A 20,746-nucleotide genomic window follows, 5' to 3' on the forward strand; every position below is an offset into this window, starting at 1 on the left:
TATATAATTTTATGTATCATCAAGTACTGACTTTAGGACTTAGTAGTTGCACATAAAGGGTCACGGTTTATCAGCACCTACCCGTGCATCTGAAGCAATAGCTTTACATGCTAACACTTGTCACACACTGCGATGCATATAATGGATTCAGGCTTATAGAGGAAACCTTAACGGCACATCGAACGCTTCCCAATCGACAGCTCAACCTACATATTTCTATCATAAATTTCAGCATGGATTTATGAATAATAACTCATAATTGGTGCGGTACTTATACTCGCTGATAATGTACGACACGTTGATCCAGTGTATTACTCCTGAATGACTACGTAGATTAAAAATTAAAATCATGTTAAAAAATATCGCGTTTCTTTTTATGCAATTTCTGATTTTCATCGCTTCTTTCATTCCCTTGATACCGTAGATTAAATTGTTTGCTCGTAAAATGATTTTAGAATATTCACTTCATTCATAATTTTTTTTTATTATATTATAAAATATATTATATACAAATGGCAATAGAACATAATATTTTTTTTTTTTTAAATATACAGTAAGGAATATTTCTGTGTTACAGAATATAAAATTGAAACTTTTCTATGCACAGTATTTTGAATCAAATGAGTTTAACTTAAATTAGATTTAACTTATCTTTTGCCATCTGAGGAATTAATTAGTATTTTGACCCTACAATAATGAATCTTTTGTTTTTTTTCTACAGGCAAGGAGACAGCAACACACAAACAAAGCTTAACAAGGGAAGGAAGCAGTTCAACATGGACCCACAAAAGGTAAACCAAATGGCTACCACACTTTTAAACAAACATTCTATAGATATAAAATAATATTTACACAATTTAATTATTGTATAAACTATTTAATTAGACATGCTCTCTATCATTTTCAACAAACAAGGTGATAAAAAGGAACACAGTGTGTACAGATTACAAATAATGATACATGGTTATCATAATAATGCATTATATTTTGGTATCAATTCCTTTCTTATTGTTGCTTTGTTCTCCTTGGTGTATTGCTTCCTGATTCAACTGAAAGTTTATCCTGCACATAGGTCTCGCTTTCTTATTTTGCTTTGAAAGAATCTCCTATTTTTATTACAATCATAAGTGTTGGTCAGTAGTTTAAATAACAACCTGAAACCACTTTTAATAGTTTGTCACAATGAAAGTCCTACAAAATGATTGGTTGGTTTTGTATTATAATTTGCTGTGCATTATTTTGTTCCATTTTCCCGATAGATGGTACTATTGCACACCCAACTTTTGTTCAAATTTTGAGTTTTTAATTATCTAGATTCACTCGTGTTAAATAGAACAGTCAGTCTCATGAAAATATTCTCCCTATTGAACTTTCATTTTTGGGTGGGTTTTGTATCATTTGCCATGCATTATTTTGTTCCATTTTCCGATAGATGGTACTATTGCACACTTAAGTTTTGTAATCATTTGGAGTTTTTAATTAAATAGGCTCACTTGTGTTAAATAGAACAGTCAGTCTCATGTAAATATTCTCTCTATTGAATTTCTATTTTTTTTGCATACTAACTTCAGTATGGCAGTGTTTGATTCTACAGATTTTGTTTTCATTCATTCCAAAATTTTGTTGATAAACTGGTTTGTATAATATATAACTACTATAATTTAACAAGATTGTTTTTGTTTTTTTATAGGGAATTGATTTTCTTATTGCTGAGGGCCTCTTGAAGCACACCCCGGAAGAAGTGGCAGGGTTCTTACACAAAGGAGAGGGACTTAACAAGACTGCCATTGGAGACTATCTAGGTGGAAGGTAAGATAAGAAATATTGTACATTATAGTTGATGGTAACAAAATATGAAAGAAAATATGATTTATTTTGACACTTACTGTATTGAACTCCAAAAAAACAATTTGTACTGTACATTTACATTATATCAAGGACGGTAAGATAAGAAATATTATACATGCTTATTTGCTTTATCAGTTTTCAGCTGACGATAAAAATCATGATTTATTCGGACATTTGAACTCGAAAACAATTTCTATATTGTACTGATACCATCATCAAATTTAACCATAAAGTTAAATTTTTGAATTTTGACAAAATTTACTGCTACCCGTTTGACCTGATTTCATTTCAACCCTAGGCAGCAGATTAGTAAAATGAAAGTGCAATGCCAATGATAAGGACACTTCACCCCTCACAGTTAATGTGTAATAGTAGTTAACATGTTTCTGAAGTTTTTATTCCAAACATGTGTTTACTGTATGTAGGGTAATTTTAATATATTGCCTTGTTGAGTAGTGAAGAGTTTTCAGTGTATTTTATGTCTACATTTACGATTGTTTTCGAGTAAAAATGTGGTTGGTTTAAAATTTCCGACAACCATCTGTAACAGCTTTTGTAAGGTAGAGGGTGCTATTCTTGCGGCTTCTAAGTGTGGGAGTGAGTTTCCTGAAACATTTAAGAAGTTAACAGTTTAGGATAGTTGGTTTAACATTTCAACTATCTTGGTAATGGTAGCATCTTTTGGAGAGAAAGTTATTCAAAATTGTTTTCTTTTTTGTGCATTTTCTGCTTTGTGACAATTTGCTTCTTTTGTATAATTATTATACCATGAAAATAGATGTACAGATACAAGTGATATACTGCCATTGACAACATATAAAACCTGACCTCTATCTTCTAAAAAATTAGAAGTAAACTAGGTTGTCTTTCTCTATGACTAGACTTTCATTTCCAGAGGTAATTATTAACAGTAGACATGGGTAATTTTATCTGGATAGATGAGTCTACAATGTGTTCTACCTGTAATGAAAAGTAGAACAACAATATGAACTTTCTAAAAGTTTAACGTAATTATGAAATATTTAAACTGCAACAAGATTCATGGAAAATGAATGTTAGATGTTATATTGGATAACAACAGTTTTTGTATGATTTGCATTTTGTTGTAAATTTGACCATTAAAACCATACTGTATGCGTGGTTGTCGTAACAGCTTCACTGCTATGTCATTAAGTATATTGCGATAATATCTTTTACAAATAAATTAAAAAGAGTGTTCTATGTGTAGTGCTTCTGTATTTTAATTGTATGTACAACCATTAATATTTTGTCTGATGGAACTTTGGTTAAACTTTTCTGATTCAATTATTAGCCTTTTCCAAGTACCATTTGTTTATGGAAATTTTGAATGCAGAACTGAAAAATACAAATTCATGTTACAAAAAGCTACATTAAATACTTACAACTTAATTACAATTATTAATCCATTTTCAGAGATGAATTCAACATTAAAGTTCTGGAAGCGTTTGTTAGTCTACACCAGTTCAACGACATGATATTGGTACAGGCTTTACGGTAAGGTTTTATATTTTATTAGAACTTCAATTTTTGTTAAAAGGGGCAAGCTATTTGTGTAGGATATAGAAATTTAAAAGACTTAAAAGCAGATCGATGACCTATAAACATTAAGTATGTTTAATTTGTATAGTTTAATTATTATCACACAAGGAAATTAATGTATTGAGAATATTTTATCCAATAAGCTTTCCAAGAATGGTTTCAAATTGATATCGTAATGTGTAATGTCTTGCAGATCTGTAACTAGATATATTCATTTTATTTCCTATTAACAATAAAGTCCTCATCTTTAATTGCAATTTACAGAAACAAATACATATTGAGTTGATATCTTGAGTTGTGTACAGTACATTAGCTATACTTATGTAACAGGAACGTTACTATACCTCTCTAGAATAGTAATTTAGTAGACTTGTGGCTTGTCAATCATTTAGATGGCAATGTAACTGAGTTCTCGGACACTATGCGCGCTTGAACACTACTACTAATACTAGTGCTAATGTTATTGTTGGTAGATGCAGGAAAGAGAAATAAAATGATATTTATAGATATTAACATCAACATGGATACTTCAATTATTGATATGCAAAGAAATTATATATGCACGGATATGAATACATAATGATTTTTCACAAGGTCATCCCAGTCGTTGAACTCAAAACTATGACATCATCATAATAGTAGCCAATAGGCATAACAAATTGTAACACTATTCTTAATAGCTTTGTGTTGATGATAAACCGCGTCCCAAAAGGCTCACAGAATCGCATAATTTCCCCATAGCGGTATTACTTTATACCGAACAGTAGTTGTTGGAAAACTTTGATCTTGCGGCAGTATGATGAGTAAGAATACATCTGAAAGATGTTGTGAAATGTTTTACTAATTGCGCTAGAATGCCACTGTGACTCATCAAGCCTAATGAACTGCCTTTCACCCCCGTATTTAAAATATACTTATTGAATATAAATTTGATTTGATGTGTGAGGTGTCAACGCCCACTTTGTGATGTCAAATGTTGTCACTGCATCAGTTTGATAGACGCTATTAATAGAAATGTTGTAATATAACGATGACGACATAAAAAAATAATTTCTAATTAAATGTGTCAAAATTATTACCTTTGCATTTTAATAGATATTATTAATTATATAAATTGACATTGAGCTGTCAACAATTATAACAAATATCTTGTAAAATTACCTTATTTACATTTTTAAAGTAATATTTGTCACTTTTTATTTTACAGAGAATTTTTATGGAGTTTTCGTCTGCCTGGAGAGGCGCAGAAAATTGATCGTATGATGGAATGTTTCGCCAAAGGTTATTGCGAATCCAACAAGGGTGTGTTTGAGTCGACAGGTAAGGGGGTAAAATGAATTACTTTGTAGGCGCTTTCAAGGTTTTATTAGGAGTGTTGTTAAGTAGCTTAGGGGAAACCTCTGTTTGAACTGTAAGGTGAAGGAGAGTTTAATACATTAAAACTATTTAAAAAAATTAAAATTGATTAAAAGTGATGATAGGATAGATGAACAAAGGATTTTGCATATTCTCTAATAAATTAAATGTATTTTGAATTTCATACATTTATTATTTTATTTTTGACTTGTTTCTTATGGTTTAATTGAAACTACAATATAACCCCTCCTTTGGGACACCCCATCGCCATCATAGGCCTCTATTAAGAGGACACATTTTCATGTAAAATGAAAGAGGGGAAATATGTTTCAACACTATGACCAATTCTAAAGATCTGTCTACACTAAAATTTGTGACACAAAAATGTGATGTGCCCGTATATGGATATGATATATGTCATATCACTACCATATTTGGGCATATCACTACCATATTTTGGCATATCACTACCATATTTGGGCATATCACTATCACCATAAAGGTTCTACTGTATTAAAAAAATTATTTGTATTTTTATATTACTGTATTTGTTTTTAGACACTTGCTATGTACTGTCGTTTTCGATCATTATGCTCAACACAAGCCTTCATAACCAATGCGTGAAGGACAAACCATCGCTTGACCGTTTCATTTCAATGAATCGAGGGATAAATGACGGAAAAGATTTACCGCACGCATTGTTGAGCGTAAGTAATTTCAGCGGACAACACTTATATTGCGGACAAAACCAAATTAGACTTTAAAATATCAAGGACCTTAATATAGCATACATAACATTAGTGGATTATGCATTTGGTCAAGTAGAACATTACTTTAGCTGAACAGCAGACAACATGACCAAATGCTATACTTAAGCAAATTTATCATTTTAGCCAATAAATTATATTACCTGTCTACGTAACATATGAAAAGAAATTGTATTTATCTATAATACAATAACATTATTATTTTACATAATAAGTCATTATCTTTTTACACAGTCTGTATAGTGTATAAAGAATGAAATTCAAACATCAATATTTTAAATTTAATTTTAATACAATGCAATATTATATCTAGTATAATGGGTCTCTATTTAGTTGTCTTAAATTTATTGTGAGAATAATTTATTGTATCGCAAAAAAATGAAATATTATATTAAACAATGTGTGAATATTTTTAACTGTCTGAGTCTGAAGAAAAAAAAAAGAGTCTGTATGAAGAAAGAATGTTCAAAAGTTAATATTTTTAATTTTCATACAATAAAACAATATCTGTAAGGGCATCTGTTTAGCTGTCTTTAATATCATGTGAGAATAATATATTGTATTTTTTTAACAGAGCCTGTATGAGAGCATAAAGAAGGAACCATTCAAAATTCCAGAAGATGATGGTAACGACCTCACTCACACGTTCTTTAATCCAGACAGAGAAGGATGGTTAATGAAGCAAGGTGCGTATTATACAATAATACTGTCATTAGTAAAATGTCAATCTTTTTTTATACTGGCAAACTTTAGATTGCAAAACCTCCTTGACAATTAGTTTGCAAAACCTCCTTGACAATTAGTTTGCAAACTTGAAGTTTGCAAACATAAGTTAGATCAAGTTTGCTAGTGTGAACTAGACTTTGTGTTAAAGATAGATAGATTGAAGAAGTATTTTAAAAAACTTTATCAAAAACAAAATGTTATTTTATATATTATATGGTTTGAGCTTGAACGTTATTTAATTTTAAGAAAAACATGTTTTAAACTATAAAATACAACTTTTTTATTGATGGAATATGTTTAAAAGCAAAAGCAGCTGTAATTTATTGCATGAAATTAATTTGATTTTATTGTAAAACATAATATTATTGCATGATCACAAATAACAGGGCTCCAGCACAAACACAAAATGCTTGAAATGAATAACATATTATATAATATAATAGTTTGCTGTGATTTCATTAAATAACTTAAATACTATACTAAAGATGTTTTTTTTTTATATTTTGCCTTGCTAATTTGCCTGATGATTTTAAACATGTGTGTAACTTGCACATGTACATTTTACTTATTTATACCGATGATTGCATACGAAGGAGGTTAGTTTCAGCAATTTGCATGTGTTGCGTTGTTTGTTAACTTTTAACTTCTTCCCACCCATTGTTCAGTTATATTCAATGAATATTCATTTGGATTATTTACATAGTAATTTTGTTTAACTTCAAAGGCACTAGTTGTTAAAGTATTTGCTTCTTGGCTTTTATTTTTGCTACTAATTCTTCCTATTCATTGGTTAGTACCTAATGAATATTAATTTTCTTCAACAGCATTTTGCAACTTCTTGGCTTTGCAACTTCTTCACATCCATTGTCCAGACATAACTAATGAATATTAATTAATTATTCTTTAACTACAGCAACACTACAGCTTCTTTGCTTTGCAACTTCTTCATATCCATTGTCCAGACATAACTACTGAATATTAATTAACTTTCTTTAGCTACAGCAGCACTTCAGTTTCTTGGTTTTTCAACTTTTTCCCACCTCTTTATATTTTTACACAAATAATCCTAATTTAATATTCAATTTTTAATTTAATTTTATAACATGCAGCTTTTACAGTTTCTTGTCCATGTTAATAGAAACACTGAATTTAGGCTATTTTTATTTTTCAGTTTTGCTTGCGCTTTAGTTTTGAAATCTCTTTGCTTAGTTTTTTTAGAATGTTTTTTAAGCTTATGTGTTTAATTGTTTTTTGCCAGTGTAGCATTAGTAATGCTATAAACTTACTTATAGTGCAGTGTTCCATTTTGAAGCCTGTACAGTTTTCGCTCCCAGTGGCTAATCTCATCAGGTTGGGTGGGTGGGTTTAGATGGTCAATAAAGGATGGCCTGAGCAGGATACTAATGGTCATTTGCCAGCCTTCAATTTGTATACCCTTGTTGAGGGCTTCTAAATAAGAGTGTATGCCCCAAAGAGAAGGTTCTACACTATTTACAAAATGTTGTTAAGGTGTTGAACATTTAAGTTTCTTTTTTTAGTTTGATTTAACTTTGTTTTCTTCTTCAAATTCATTCCCTTTAACTGGAATTTAAGGTCTATTTTATAATATATTTTATAGTTTTGTTTTCTTTATTTAACTTTGTTTTTCCTTCAATTCCCCTCAACTGGAGTTAAGCTTTATAATCTAATTATTTGATTTATAGTTTTGTTTTCTTTTAATATTTATTTTCTTGTTGAGTTTTGTTCATTTTCTTTTGATATATTTTGAAATATTATATTTTGAATTATGAAGTGTTATATTTGGTTAACACATTATTTCACATCGTAACAAAATATGCACAATAATAATGTATATTTTATTGTATCGTTGATAACCGTGGAAAAACATTTGAAATATAAATCAAATTAATGTTTACATTTTCTAAGTATTCTAAAACAGTATAACTAATAAGTAATAACATTGTCACATTGTGGTACAATAATTTAAATCAACATTTGTATTCATACTAAACAGACCAACTGTAATATTTTACTGAATTTGTAGAAATTATTACTCTACTGTACTGTAGTATCATTGTTTACAACACCATGTAGTGTTACAGTCATACAGTATGAATGTACTGTATGTGACTATGATACATTTATAACATTTCAAATGTCCCTTTCTCAAATGCGAATTGTCCCTTTCTCAATCTGAAATGTGCCTCTCTCAATTTTAAATTGTACCTTTATAAATTGTTCCTTTCTCAAATGTGAAATGTCCCTCTCTCAATTTTAAATTGTCCCTTTATAAATTGTCCCTTTCTCAAATGTGAAATGTCCCTTTCTCAAGAGTCAAATGTGAAATGTCCCTTTCTCAAATGTGACAATGACAATTCATTGTAGATTTAATATACATTTTAAGTTACACAGCTATAAATATATATTTATATATTTATATGAGTAGTATCTAAATTACATAGAGATTTGAACCCAGTTCCTAACTGTACATGTTTTTGTGTATTCAGGTGGACGTGTCCGTAGTTGGAAGAGAAGATGGTTCATTCTCACTGATAACTGCCTCTACTATTTTGAGTACACCCAAGATAAAGAACCCAGAGGTATCATACCCCTGGAAAATTTAGACGTAAGAGAAGTCGAAGATAAAGGAAAACCAGTAAGTGTAAATTCGACATATAAATTTGATAACAGGAATTCTTTTAATTCTCAATAAAAGTACTAGATCTGATTTTTTTTTTTTAGTTTAGAACATTGAACAAAATGGTTGTTGGAGACCAAAGTCTAGTCTCATATGAGACGCGTGTATTTATTGCATGTTGTGCACATATATGGTAATTTTAATTTTGTCTTTGCAGCATTCGTTTGAACTATTTGCGGCAGATGGTCGTGATGTTATCAAGGCCTGTAAAACAGACACAGATGGACGGGTTGTTGAAGGTAAGGTGGCCCGATTCATAACAATATATTCTTTATATTATCCAGCTTATCGTAAAAAACATTCATAAATTGTTTTGTGGCCCGATTTATAACAATATATTCCAGTATTATCCAGCTTATCGTAAAAAACATTCATAATTGTGTTGTGGCCCGATTTATAACAATATATTATATTACCCAGCTTATCGTCAAAAACATTCATAAATTCTGTATTTGCCCGATTTATAACAATACATTCCAGTATTATCCAGCTTATCGTAAAAAAACATTCATAATTGTGTTGATATTTGGCACCTTCGCTATCAGTATTTAAAGGAAGCTGCCCACAAAAGGAAATGGCCCTACGAACCCATGGTAATCAAATTGTTTTTGAAATTTATTTGTAGGTCGACATCAAATTTATCGAATGTCTGCAGGGACAGCTGAAGATAAACTTGACTGGATCAAAGCTATTAAGTGAGTTTTTCTTTCCTTTTTTTCAAAGTAAAACAAACTGTCTTTATCCCTTCCATCAGAAATATCTACACATATCAGATGATTAAAAACCCATTTATATTATTGTCACGAGGCCATCTGTCTACCTATTACACAAATTAAAAAGGTCGAACTGATCATAATTTTGTAATTTGATCGTAAAATATAAAAAATATGGGTTGAAATGTATCTGCTCATGTCAATTGATAACTGTATTGTATTTCATTGGTAACACTAACCATGAACCTACCCGTATCGAAATGTACTAAACCATTTCAAGTTTTCTATCTGTTAAGACATGTAATCAAGTATTTTTATCGCCACATCTTAATCAGGTATCTTAGTGATGCCTCAGCCGATACTTAACGTCGGCACGAACACGTTCTGCTCGTGTTTAATGCTTCTTGTTCGTCTTCAACCCCTATTTCAATTAGGATCTTATCTACTTGATAACGTTCGCAGCCTGTAAGTGGCTATCAAATCCCGGTTGATCATTACTGTCCATCCGCAAGATCAACTACGATATTTGATCAAATGTCGGGATAAATATTGATACGTTTTAATAATTGATTTAGAGATTTTCGCTCTTTCGGTCAGCCATTAACAGATAAAATAGCAACATAACTAATGGAATGTTGCTCTGGGGTGAACAAACCATTTAACAAACATCCCATAAAATCATCCTATCATAGTATAGTATATTAATGTATTCAGATTCTAGTTTGCTTACATGTGTAATATTCAAATCATGTTGAGTTACATTTGTGTGTAAAGCGCTGTCTACACTATCAAACTACTTTGACAAAAAAAGTGTGATGTGCCTATATATGGTAGTGATATACCCAAATATGGTAGTAATATGACATCATCATGTCCATATATGGGCACATCACATTTTTGTTCACATAAAGTTTGATAATGTAGACAAAGCTTTACACTACAGTCATATTCTTGTTTATACAAGTTTAAAGTAATTGCAAGTGGGCAAGATTGGCTGTATCATTTCCTTTCTATGCTAAAAGTAATTGTAATGGCCTTGCCGTTGGTGCAATTTCTTGAATTTAATTTGACACATCTTATCTGTTTTGAAAATAGTCTCAAACTAATAATGTTCTTGTATATTTTCAGGGCAAGTATTAGCAGAGATCCATTCTATGACATGTTATGTGCTAGGAAGAAGAAAGCATCTAAGCAATAGAGACTATATCGGATCCACTGGAAAAACAATGTTCTGCCATGAATATGGAATTAACAATTCATGTGCATTATATGTGTGCGTCGCATGATAATAAAACCAATACCACATGACTTGGAGACTGTATCACATGAAAAACCAGTGGCTGTTTCAGATTATCAGCTGGTTTATGTTTGATTGGTCAATTGCCATCACATGTCTAAATATGTTGTGTTGGTCTGAAGTACTTTCATTCAGAGCTTAGTTTAAGGGCAGTTGAGATAATGTGATATATTCCAGCATTTGCTGGTGGTGGATGCCTTGTACAACCATTCTTGGTTGCAGATAGCTTGCTGTACGAGTGTCCACTTCAGAAATGTGTTCATTCACAACATTCTTCAGAAAGCAACTTTGTTTCGTGAGATAAGATGAAAATAAAATTGCATTAACATGCAGCGAGTGATTGCTACAGATATGGTACATGCAGTGAGATATGATTGTACCACGGTTGGTACACCCTTCAAAGTGAAGAAACTAGAGCAGCACTCCAAAGCTCCCTAGCCTATTGAAAAAAACCATTTACAGCAGCTAAGGGGTTGCAATGCTGTTGCAGAAGAATTTCCAAATCTGATATGAAGAGAACTCATTTTTTGTTGTTAAATATTTGAAGAGATTACCGAAAGCTAAACATGAACTTAATTTTTAATTTCAATTAACTTTTTGATGCATTACTGTTTGAGTAAATTTCACCGAAGTTGTTTAAAAAGCAGGACCCGACGTTTTATTAGCATTTTCGCAGCTATGGGGCAGGTTCCCCCTTTTTCTGAGTAGAGCTAAAGTGAAGCAAAATTTTATATTGAAAAAAAAAAAGAAAATTCAAGACTGAATGTTTTAAACTGTAATATAAAAACATTTTTTTTATTTGTTCATCAAGAATATAGTATGATATAATAAGTTATTTCAAACTGTTTTATTTGATTGCGACGATGCGATGTTTTAACCGTAGTCACTTTCTGTTGTTGGGTAACAACATTTTGACCTGTGGAGTCTAGATGACCTAATGTTTTTTTGGTGCATATCTGCATAATTGATACTCGTAAATAAGTTTGAGACGGTCAAATTATGCCGGAAAGAAAAACCATTCAACAAGAAATTCAATCTAAACACTCTGATGAATTAGTTATAAGGATAAAATATTTTTAATGTCTTTAGTTTTATGTAAATAATTTAGTGATGATGAAAAAAATATGATATCTAAATATTAATATAAGAACCATTATAAGACTCAGGTGTAGTGTTGTATATTATTTTACACTGGTAATGAATTTCGTACATATTTTAAAAGTTGTTTAGACAATTAAATGTACAGCAGTTATGTTGAGCTGTAATAGCCTTCCATGGTTGTATATAAAGCTATAAAAATCTTTTGCAGTAACTGAGCCGGTAATGTCAGTAGAATAACTTTAGCATATTACCTTAACCAATGGAGTTAATTCTAACAAGTTTTGTTGGTTTCTAAGTTCAAACTAACAAATTTAATATGACCAATAATGGTGCCTAGATTTTCCAAAATAGCACTCTAACTCTGAGGGGATTATTTTAATAACAGACATTATAGGTGCATTTTGGGTTCTTTTTCCCCACTTGTTTTGTAGCCTATTTACATTTGAAAAAGTAACGGTACAGATTTTAAACTTACTGTAGATAATAATTATTTCCGATAAGTAATTAAAATTAATTTTTATCTTACTGTACATTGCTCTCTTAATATTTAACATTTAAGAAATGGGTATTATTAATTCTAGTATATTATTATATGGTACAATTTCAACTTCCTTTAATACTGTATTAATAATCAATGGCATGCCGCAATTTTTACAACATTAGTGTTACAGTTTTAATATAAATTAAAAACATTAAAATTATAATAAGTATAGAAAACTTTTTATTTATATATTATACAGAGAAAAACAATGTAAACATTTTAATTTGCGTTATTTGTAAGGAAACACCAAAATATATTAGAATTTATACATGGTCGCATTCAACAAATTGAGCTATGAACTCTGACCTTCCAAAATGGCTTCCTTATTATGTCATATGCCCACCATGAACTAATGTACAATAGCACAGCACTACATAAATAATGGTACAAAAAAAAGAGAATTTGAATTATTTTGAATAAATATTACACTGACAATTGTAATTCATAAAGTTTGTATTTTATTAAGTAGGTTTTATATACATTAACATTTTCACTACACCTAGTATCTTTGAAATCCAGAGTTTTTCAGTTTAAACTTTAATTCATGACTCCTAACGTAGCATCTTTTAAAGATACTTGACCATCATTAATACTGTATTTATTTTCTGTTTCATTATGTGCATGGTATAGAAACAAATTGTACTTCATCTCCAATACTCCCAAGTATTTTATGATTGAGTAGAATATAAAAATGCTGGCTGGAGTAAGCCATCCAAATTACTGCTTTTTTAGATGCAATTCTGATAGAATGTCGTTCTGGTAGTTATTGCACCTTTCATACTCTCTCAGCAACCCAGACAGCCACCCTGCAGCCAGCCTTTATAGCCTCAGTTAATCCTAGATAAAGGGGTGCCTAAAAAAATAACATAAACGTACGAAACTAAATTAAGATTCGTTAAATAATGTCTAAGCTAACATTATTCTTGCACATAAATTATATACAACATTTTTTCATTCATAATCATAATACTGTATCCCATTTGCATTTATCTTTAATTCTGTTTCTTTAGCTTATTGCCAATTTCAGTATGGTTATTGCATTTTTTAAATCATTTCAATTTAAAGAGTGAGTGGCCAAGCAGTTAAGACAGTGGAACCGTAATCCATAGCCATAACATCGGGCAGGGGTTCGAGGCACACTCGCTCCATGGTTCTGGTGGTAGGGGCTATAAACAGTAGGTCCAGTGTATGCATATTGCTCGTGTGCACTTTAAAGAACCTAGTACATCTTTCGAGACGAGTAGGGGGTTACCCCAGTGTACTAGTTCACACACTGTCGTGGACAGGCGTAATGGTGCCGTAGTTGGCTGCTGATGACACAATGTGACCCTTAGGGGAGTCCACAGCACTTGATTTTCATTTGAACCCAGTACACTTCTCAACATCTTCGCTCCCAGCTTCTACAAGTCACCAAAGGTCACTCACCTTCTCAGCATCGTGCTCCAGTCCAGTGTCATGGTGATGCTGTTCATCGTCTCGGAACTTTTTTAATATTTTGAGCAACTCTTCATGCTTCTCAGGGTCATCTTCTAATAGTTGTCGTATTTGACTTGGAAAAACAATACAATTTTAAATATTTTACTTTCATTTGAAAAACTATGATTTCTTTAACTGTACACCATCTGTTTGTTGGATTATTGTAATATTTATTTTAGCGAGAGAGTAGCATCGCCAAGGGTTCAACGCTCACTTGCTCCATTGTTCTGGTGGTATAACGAGTCTTCTCGGATAAGGACTATAAACCGTAGGTCCAGTGTACACATCTAGCTCATGTGCACTTTCAAGATAAGTAGGGGGTTACTAGTACACACACAGCCACTGTAACAAACTCATAGTACTATACCCTGGGCCCTCTGGGAGAAAAGTCTTTGACTGAAGAGGTTGCCCAGTTGATTATTTCCTCCTTGTTTTCATGATACAGCTCATCATCTTTGGTTTTACAATTCAGGCTTTTGTTTTATGGCAACCTAAAACTTATATAAATTATGCATTACGTCATTTGTCAAAGTTATTGTCTGCAAATCGAAAGGTTCTTATTTATTTCCTTACTCCATATTAAGACTTACTCATTGTAATGTTCACCAATAACAGATTCTACAGCTACAGTGCAGGCCATAGCGCCCTCTTTGCCCAGTAGTGCACTCCCGGCTCCTTTAAAAATAACATTGTACCATATTATTATATGGTAGCTATTGAACCATAGGTACATAAGAATACAATGCCAGTGGTCGTATTCACCAATCACACTTAAGTGAGATATTTCCCTTAAATATTAAGTATTTCACTTAACTCAATAAATATTTAAATATTTCCCATAAATTGTATTAACTTAATTTTAAGGCCACTTAAATATGGCCACTGGAATTTAGTTTCTGTAGTGAAAAGTGGAGCAGTCTATCTGCATAACATAAGTTACCCATAGAAACTTTATTGAAGCCAAATCCGCTAAAGTAAAAATCACAGTACCTAATGAAAAAGCTGCAACATTCCAAAATGGCAGTAGGGCTGTTGGTCGCACTCGATACTCTGGCATCAGTTTCTCAAAAGTTTCTAAATGTTCTTTCTCCTGATCCCACATTTCCTAAAACAAGAAATTAATTTGGGTGTGATAAATTGTTCGGTGTCGGTTTCCTGTACCGTCATGAATATTTGTTACCCCTACATTGATGTACATATACCAACAAGGTGATGCATGATATTCTGTTGGATTGAAGTTACAGAACTGAAAAGGGTAAGTTTGCTTTAACTTTTTTATATTTTTGTACTTCTTTGGAAAACAATGGGCATGAACCCGGGTTCTGATCGGTTGGTTAAAAAACCCTTGTATGTATTTTCGCACTGCGGTAATAGTTATCAACTTGTCATTCAGCTGGTTGGTTAAGGGGTTGGTTGTGGATTTGACTACCGGATGACGTTTTTTGTCTTTCCTCACCATGTCGTTTACTCATCATTGCCTAAGGGGATATTTTTTTTGGGGGGGGGGGGGGGTGGTTAAGCTATCATGGGATTTTTACGCAAGTGAGGACCAAACACAATGCAATGAGTGTTCATTATGTATGTCATCTCCTCTACCTTTATAACAGGTCCAACATCTGTATTGCCCAGGACTGCCATTTGTCCTGCATATATTCGATCGGCACCAAGTTCTCCAGCATGGTCAACTCGTATTATACGTGATATTAGCTGGTCTGTGGTTAATCCTGCGGAAGAGGAAGCTTGACGAAAGGCAATGGCGGCTATTTGAGATCGGATCAGCTTACTGGTTACTACTTTTGGAAGGCGATTCATATCTTTTATATTTTCAAAACCTAGAAAATGTATGAAATATTATAACATTTAATAATATTAATAAACCTTTGTATTATCATCTACACACAAGTTACAATGAGTTACTACTGCTAGGCCTACGCCCTCCACTGCCTAGCTAACCAGTATACTAGCCTAGGCTAGTAGTACGGACAGTATTCACAGAGGCCTTCTAAATAGGCTGGCCTAGGCTAGGCCTGGCCCTACTAGGTAGGAGTAGTAGTAGGCCTAGAGGCCCTAGCTAGGCCTAAATAATAATAAATACTATTACCGAATTATTAAAGAGTTTTCTTCATTCGAATGAAAGTTGAATAACATTAGAAAAGTATAAATGTATACACCATATTAATTATTAAAACTCTAAACTAAATTTTATTTTTGATGGGCGCAGACATCTTTTTTATTCATTAGAGAGGGCGCTATATAAATCTAACATGGCTGCTTTCATGGGCGCAGCCATCTTGAATAATATTAGAGGGCGCTATACATCATAGCATAACCATAATGTATTGCTCTGCCATTTGCTGCAGCTACACTGAATGCAATTTTTAGCGTTCTTTTTAAAATATATATTTTAGTTCTTTATTAATTAAATTAATATTCTTTAATTTGAAGTAATTTTGAAATAATTTGATTGGTCGATTGTTTACAAAAGACAATTATGAATCATACATCTACTTATATTTTCTCTATCACACAATAGCTGTATCTCAATGTACACTGCTCCGCTAAACCCACGCGGTTATTTGGCAAGGGTATAGTCACGCCTGAATTAGTAACTTGTTTGAATGAATAGAACGTATTGTTTCTATACAACTCTACAATATGGATTCATTGTTTGAATATAAAGTGAATTCACCTCTTTTTAAACACTCGGCGTACGACAAAAACCTAGTCACATTCAACCTGTAGTCTGTGGATTGGAGGTACCACCGGTACACCCAAAAAAGCTGAGAATTAAGAGGCAACTTCGGAATAGGTAAGACAAAATACAATTTTCAGTAATCAAGCAAATTATTAAGGAACTTTTAAAAACATTAAAAGGACAAGTTATTAAATTTCAAATAAAGAGTTCAATTAGGTCACAATTCACTTTTTTTCCTAATAGACGTGACCTCAATTACATATTTAGTTACTGTATTTTTTTGTCACGTAATTAATTTGAACAACGGTTCTAATCTAGTTTCAAATGTGTATATATTCACCGTTACGTTGAGAATATTATATTTTGCTGGCCATATTTTTTTTGGTAATTATACAAAACCGTTCGTTTTTGCCTTTTTATTTTTGTTTCTTTACATTCGTTGTACTTTATTATATTCACCATTACGTACAAATTATTCAACTAAATTTTGCTGGCCAAAACTTAATACGTAACTATATAAAAATCCATTCGTTTTTGCATTTTTATTTTCGTTTCTTTACATTCGTTGTACTTTCTCATAGGCAAATACAATAGACCTTATTTTCGCTTTCACTTTAAATCTTACGTAATAAAAAAAACTAAATAAAACGAATATAGAAATACACATTTTAAATCCAAGGTATTCAAAATACCCCCGGCTTATTCATCCATTAATATAGTATGTAACCATCGATGCGTTGAACTTTCGTAATAGTTGGTCGTCGTGGTATATTGTTTCACAACAATTCAAAAAAAATATCAATATATAAATTCCATAACTATAGTGGCATAAAAAGGACCAACAAAAAGAAATTAAGAAACATTTTTAAATATCTCTTTTAAAAATTCCACCTTACCATTTAAGAAATGTGTTTCTCGGTTTCTTTTTCTTTGTATTGTCATTTGTTTGCATCATTTCTAAAATTATAACCTTTGTTTCACATTAAAAAATATTTTAATTATCCTTTTCCTTCCCATTTAAAAACTCCATACTATCAAATAAAGCCAATTTAACATTGCCATTTGCAATGTGATGTATTTTTTTGCTTTGTTGTTTTATTGTCTTAATTATGCCAAGCAAAACCAATTATAAAGTGGACCAAAACCATTTCTTGAATTTCATTGAGTCTTGTATAATAATTCTATAAAGCATCCATTTAAAACAATTTAAACATGTATTTTGGTTTTAGCACAACAAAACAAAGAACCATTGTTTTTATTATTGCCTAATGATGCCTTTTGTTATAGAAATCATTACAACTTGTCTGGACAATGTTTTGTGATTAAAAAAAACCCAACATATGCATCTCTGTATTTAGAGTTTACGTAGACATAATGCCCACTAATGTTTGCTAGTGTACACTTGCAAAGTCTGTCAACTACTAACTAACTACACTATCAAACGTTGAAAAACTTTTCCTGTCAAAAACTGAGTTTCAAACAAGTTTGCCATGGAGTGTAGAATAGGGTTTGCTCAGAACTTACTTAAGTTTACAAATTAAAGTGTGCTAAAGTAGACTAGACTAGGACCAAAATAGTTTCTTTGAACTCAGTCTTATTCAATGAGACACCATCTCTGAATTGTCATCATGAACATCTTCTGATTATTAAAACATTTATTTTACTTGCAGATTTGACAATTACTTAACTTACTTAAGTTTACAAATTAAAGTTTGCTAATGTAGACTAGACTAGGACCAAAATAGTTTCTTTGAACTCAGTCTTATTCAATGAGACACCATCTCTGAATTGTCATCATGAACGTCTTCTGATTATTAAAACATTTATTTTTATTTTACTTGCAGATTTGGCAATTGTTGAAGATGTCTTTTACAAAGACATGTTTGTACTTCTTGACTACCGTGCTGATGGCACTTCTTGCACTAGCAGCAGGTGCCATTGCTGTACTGGCGTCATTGGAAACAGGAATTGGTGAGTCTTTCTTATGAGAACATTTGGTAATAAGAATCACAAAAACAGTTTCCAGTCTTAAACTTGCTTCACATTTCAACAAAAATCTATTTTACAGATCTCGAACTATTCGACAACACAACCGAGGACCTTCTTAATTATTACGCAATAGAAGCAACACCTCCAATCGAATGGATATACATCATATGGGGATTAGTGTTTGTCTTTGAGATTCTATGGATACCATACGCCTTGACCACAATCTGTCGTTCAAATGAAGATGGCCGTATCTTCTCCGTCATTCCCAATCTTCCACCAGGTTTAACCTTGTTGTACAGTGTCAACAAGGTCTTGCTAGTTGGATGGTTCTTTCTGTTTGACATGGGTTACATCTCTTATTCTTGTTTGGTGATGTTCTTCGTGACGGTGACTGGTGGGCTCTGTCTCTGGATCTCATATAAGCGAGTGGGAGAGTACGATAACCTCTCATACATGGAAGGAAACCTTATGTAAGTACAGTTTCTATTTCAAGTTTCTAAAATACGTCCATATGGATGATGGATGTGACAAATAGAAATTTACAAGCGTTTTGCCGTTTGGCACATGGTAGTTCTGTAGGCTTTTTAAAAATGATTAAGAACAAAACTTCTGTAGCAAATCGTCCCATTAGTAGTCCTATAGTATTTGACAACATGTTAACTGACTTCTATGTTCTTCTACAGGTGTGACTTAGTTGCCAGTCGTCTTTTGGTTCAGAACGGCATTGCCATGTACACCACGTGGACGTTCATCTGGACACTTTTTAATGGTGCCATCGCCCTGACCTACGAAGATGCCACGGAACTAGATGATTCTCTTACATCGACAATTATGTACGCAGTCATCATTCTAGTCCTCACTATCTATTTTGTATTGGACATTTCAGTGTTTGAGAAGTATTTCCGCTACACGTTCACGCCTTACTTGGTTGTGGCAGCCATTAGCCTCGGTAGCTTGGATTTTAACTATGATTTTGAATTTGATTACGAAATCAAAGACACCGCCGCGCAGATTTTCGAAATGGCGGCCCTTGGTGCTGGTGTTTTATTGTTCTTTTGTAAAGTTATTCGCACTTGCCAGCGCGTGTGTTGTTGTTCCTCATCCTAGAATCTACTAACATTTACTTGTATGTATTCATCATAATCAATTCCAATTGTACTAACTAGTCCTCATTATTTATTTTTGTATTAAGTAGAATAGAAACATGGCATACCATTATTCTTATTATGTATGCTTATGTATAACATTTTAGATTATCACGTGTTTATCCTACTTAAGCAATTTACAGCAATTAGTGTCATACTGCTTTATTGCCCACTAAATTGTCTATTTGTTGAATAAGCCATTTTAATGTCAGATAATTACTTTATTCACGAAATAAAATGATTTTGCCCAATAATCCGTAATATATTTTTGTATAGCGTTCGAAATAAATAACTGTATTAAAACGATTTAAAGTTTTGATTTTATTCACCTTTGTTTTCATGTTTTTGGGGAATATAAAGTTCATCTTTAATAAACACATACTACATTTTCGGCGCCAACATTTTAAGGAAGATGGAAACATGATACAGTATAGCTTATCATTATGTTCTTAAAAACTGGCGTTTTAAATAAACAAAAGTACTGTAAAACAAAACGAAAAAAGAAACAGGATTTAAAGCAAGAATCGCTAGGTTTAGTTATGATTAAATAACAAAGAATGGCGTAAGTTGCTGAATGTTAGGCGGCTATGCCTACCACAAGGTGCCTTTCAAACCTTAATGTACACTGTATTTTTGGAAGAGAGAATGATAAATTAATAATGTTGCAGCTACAGTATCTGCCCTAACTCATTGATATTTCATTTAAAATAAAGAAATATCTGTTTGTATGTTTGTTTGGTCTATAGAAGTAGAATAGTATACACATTATCATTACATAAACTGCAGAAATTGTATTTAGAGAAAATTAAATGTGTAATAATAATACTTTATTGG

The 20,746-nt window shown here is 32.0% G+C and overlaps 3 protein-coding genes across 6 annotated transcripts in view; 2 read left to right on the forward strand and 1 right to left on the reverse strand.

Moving 5' to 3' along the window:
• The window catches only part of LOC140061687 (cytohesin-1-like), a 47,828-nt gene extending 35,268 nt beyond the window's left edge, over positions 1–12,560 (forward strand). For 3 of the 4 annotated variants that reach the window (XM_072107910.1, XM_072107911.1, XM_072107912.1), the window contains exons 4-13: positions 722–791; positions 1,691–1,809; positions 3,283–3,363; positions 4,616–4,728; positions 5,323–5,471; positions 6,106–6,218; positions 8,763–8,913; positions 9,113–9,194; positions 9,581–9,650; positions 10,797–12,560. In XM_072107910.1, coding sequence (XP_071964011.1) covers positions 722–791; positions 1,691–1,809; positions 3,283–3,363; positions 4,616–4,728; positions 5,323–5,471; positions 6,106–6,218; positions 8,763–8,913; positions 9,113–9,194; positions 9,581–9,650; positions 10,797–10,866 — 1,018 coding nt within the window. In that variant the 3' untranslated portion in view covers positions 10,867–12,560. The remainder of the gene's footprint in view (positions 1–721; positions 792–1,690; positions 1,810–3,282; positions 3,364–4,615; positions 4,729–5,322; positions 5,472–6,105; positions 6,219–8,762; positions 8,914–9,112; positions 9,195–9,580; positions 9,651–10,796) is intronic. The other variant, XM_072107909.1, reaches the window with a different exon arrangement.
• A 488-nt stretch (positions 12,561–13,048) lies between these two features.
• LOC140061733 (5-demethoxyubiquinone hydroxylase, mitochondrial-like) lies at positions 13,049–16,331 on the reverse strand. Its single transcript, XM_072107914.1, has 6 exons — positions 16,185–16,331; positions 15,680–15,915; positions 15,074–15,188; positions 14,674–14,758; positions 14,033–14,156; positions 13,049–13,460 (listed from the first exon to the last, which is right to left on the reverse strand). The coding sequence occupies exons 2-6, from the start codon at positions 15,893–15,895 to the stop codon at positions 13,383–13,385; spliced, it is 618 nt and encodes a 205-aa protein (XP_071964015.1). The 5' UTR covers positions 15,896–15,915; positions 16,185–16,331; the 3' UTR covers positions 13,049–13,382.
• Positions 16,332–16,775: 444 nt separating this feature from the next.
• Positions 16,776–20,653, forward strand: LOC140061781 (uncharacterized). Its single transcript, XM_072107917.1, has 4 exons — positions 16,776–16,892; positions 18,623–18,749; positions 18,847–19,237; positions 19,451–20,653. The coding sequence occupies exons 2-4, from the start codon at positions 18,641–18,643 to the stop codon at positions 19,872–19,874; spliced, it is 924 nt and encodes a 307-aa protein (XP_071964018.1). The 5' UTR covers positions 16,776–16,892; positions 18,623–18,640; the 3' UTR covers positions 19,875–20,653.
• Positions 20,654–20,746: the final 93 nt, after the last annotated feature.

This window comes from Antedon mediterranea, chromosome 1 (assembly GCF_964355755.1).
Source record: "Antedon mediterranea chromosome 1, ecAntMedi1.1, whole genome shotgun sequence".
Lineage (NCBI taxonomy): Eukaryota > Metazoa > Echinodermata > Crinoidea > Comatulida > Antedonidae > Antedon > Antedon mediterranea.

Excerpts from the sequence above, each read along its gene's own strand:
- LOC140061781 (XM_072107917.1), top strand. The coding sequence starts at position 18,641 with ATGTCTTTTACAAAGACATGTTTGTACTTCTTGACTACCGTGCTGATG. Across the intron at positions 18,750-18,846 it reads GTCATTGGAAACAGGAATTG|ATCTCGAACTATTCGACAAC; the intron begins GTGAGTCTTTCT and ends TCTATTTTACAG. Across the intron at positions 19,238-19,450 it reads TACATGGAAGGAAACCTTAT|GTGTGACTTAGTTGCCAGTC; the intron begins GTAAGTACAGTT and ends GTTCTTCTACAG.
- LOC140061733 (XM_072107914.1), bottom strand. The coding sequence starts at position 15,895 with ATGAATCGCCTTCCAAAAGTAGTAACCAGTAAGCTGATCCGATCTCAA. Across the intron at positions 14,157-14,673 it reads ATTGGTGAACATTACAATGA|TCAAATACGACAACTATTAG; the intron begins GTAAGTCTTAAT and ends TGTTTTTCCAAG. Across the intron at positions 13,461-14,032 it reads TGGAGCACGATGCTGAGAAG|GCACCCCTTTATCTAGGATT; the intron begins GTGAGTGACCTT and ends TTATTTTTTTAG.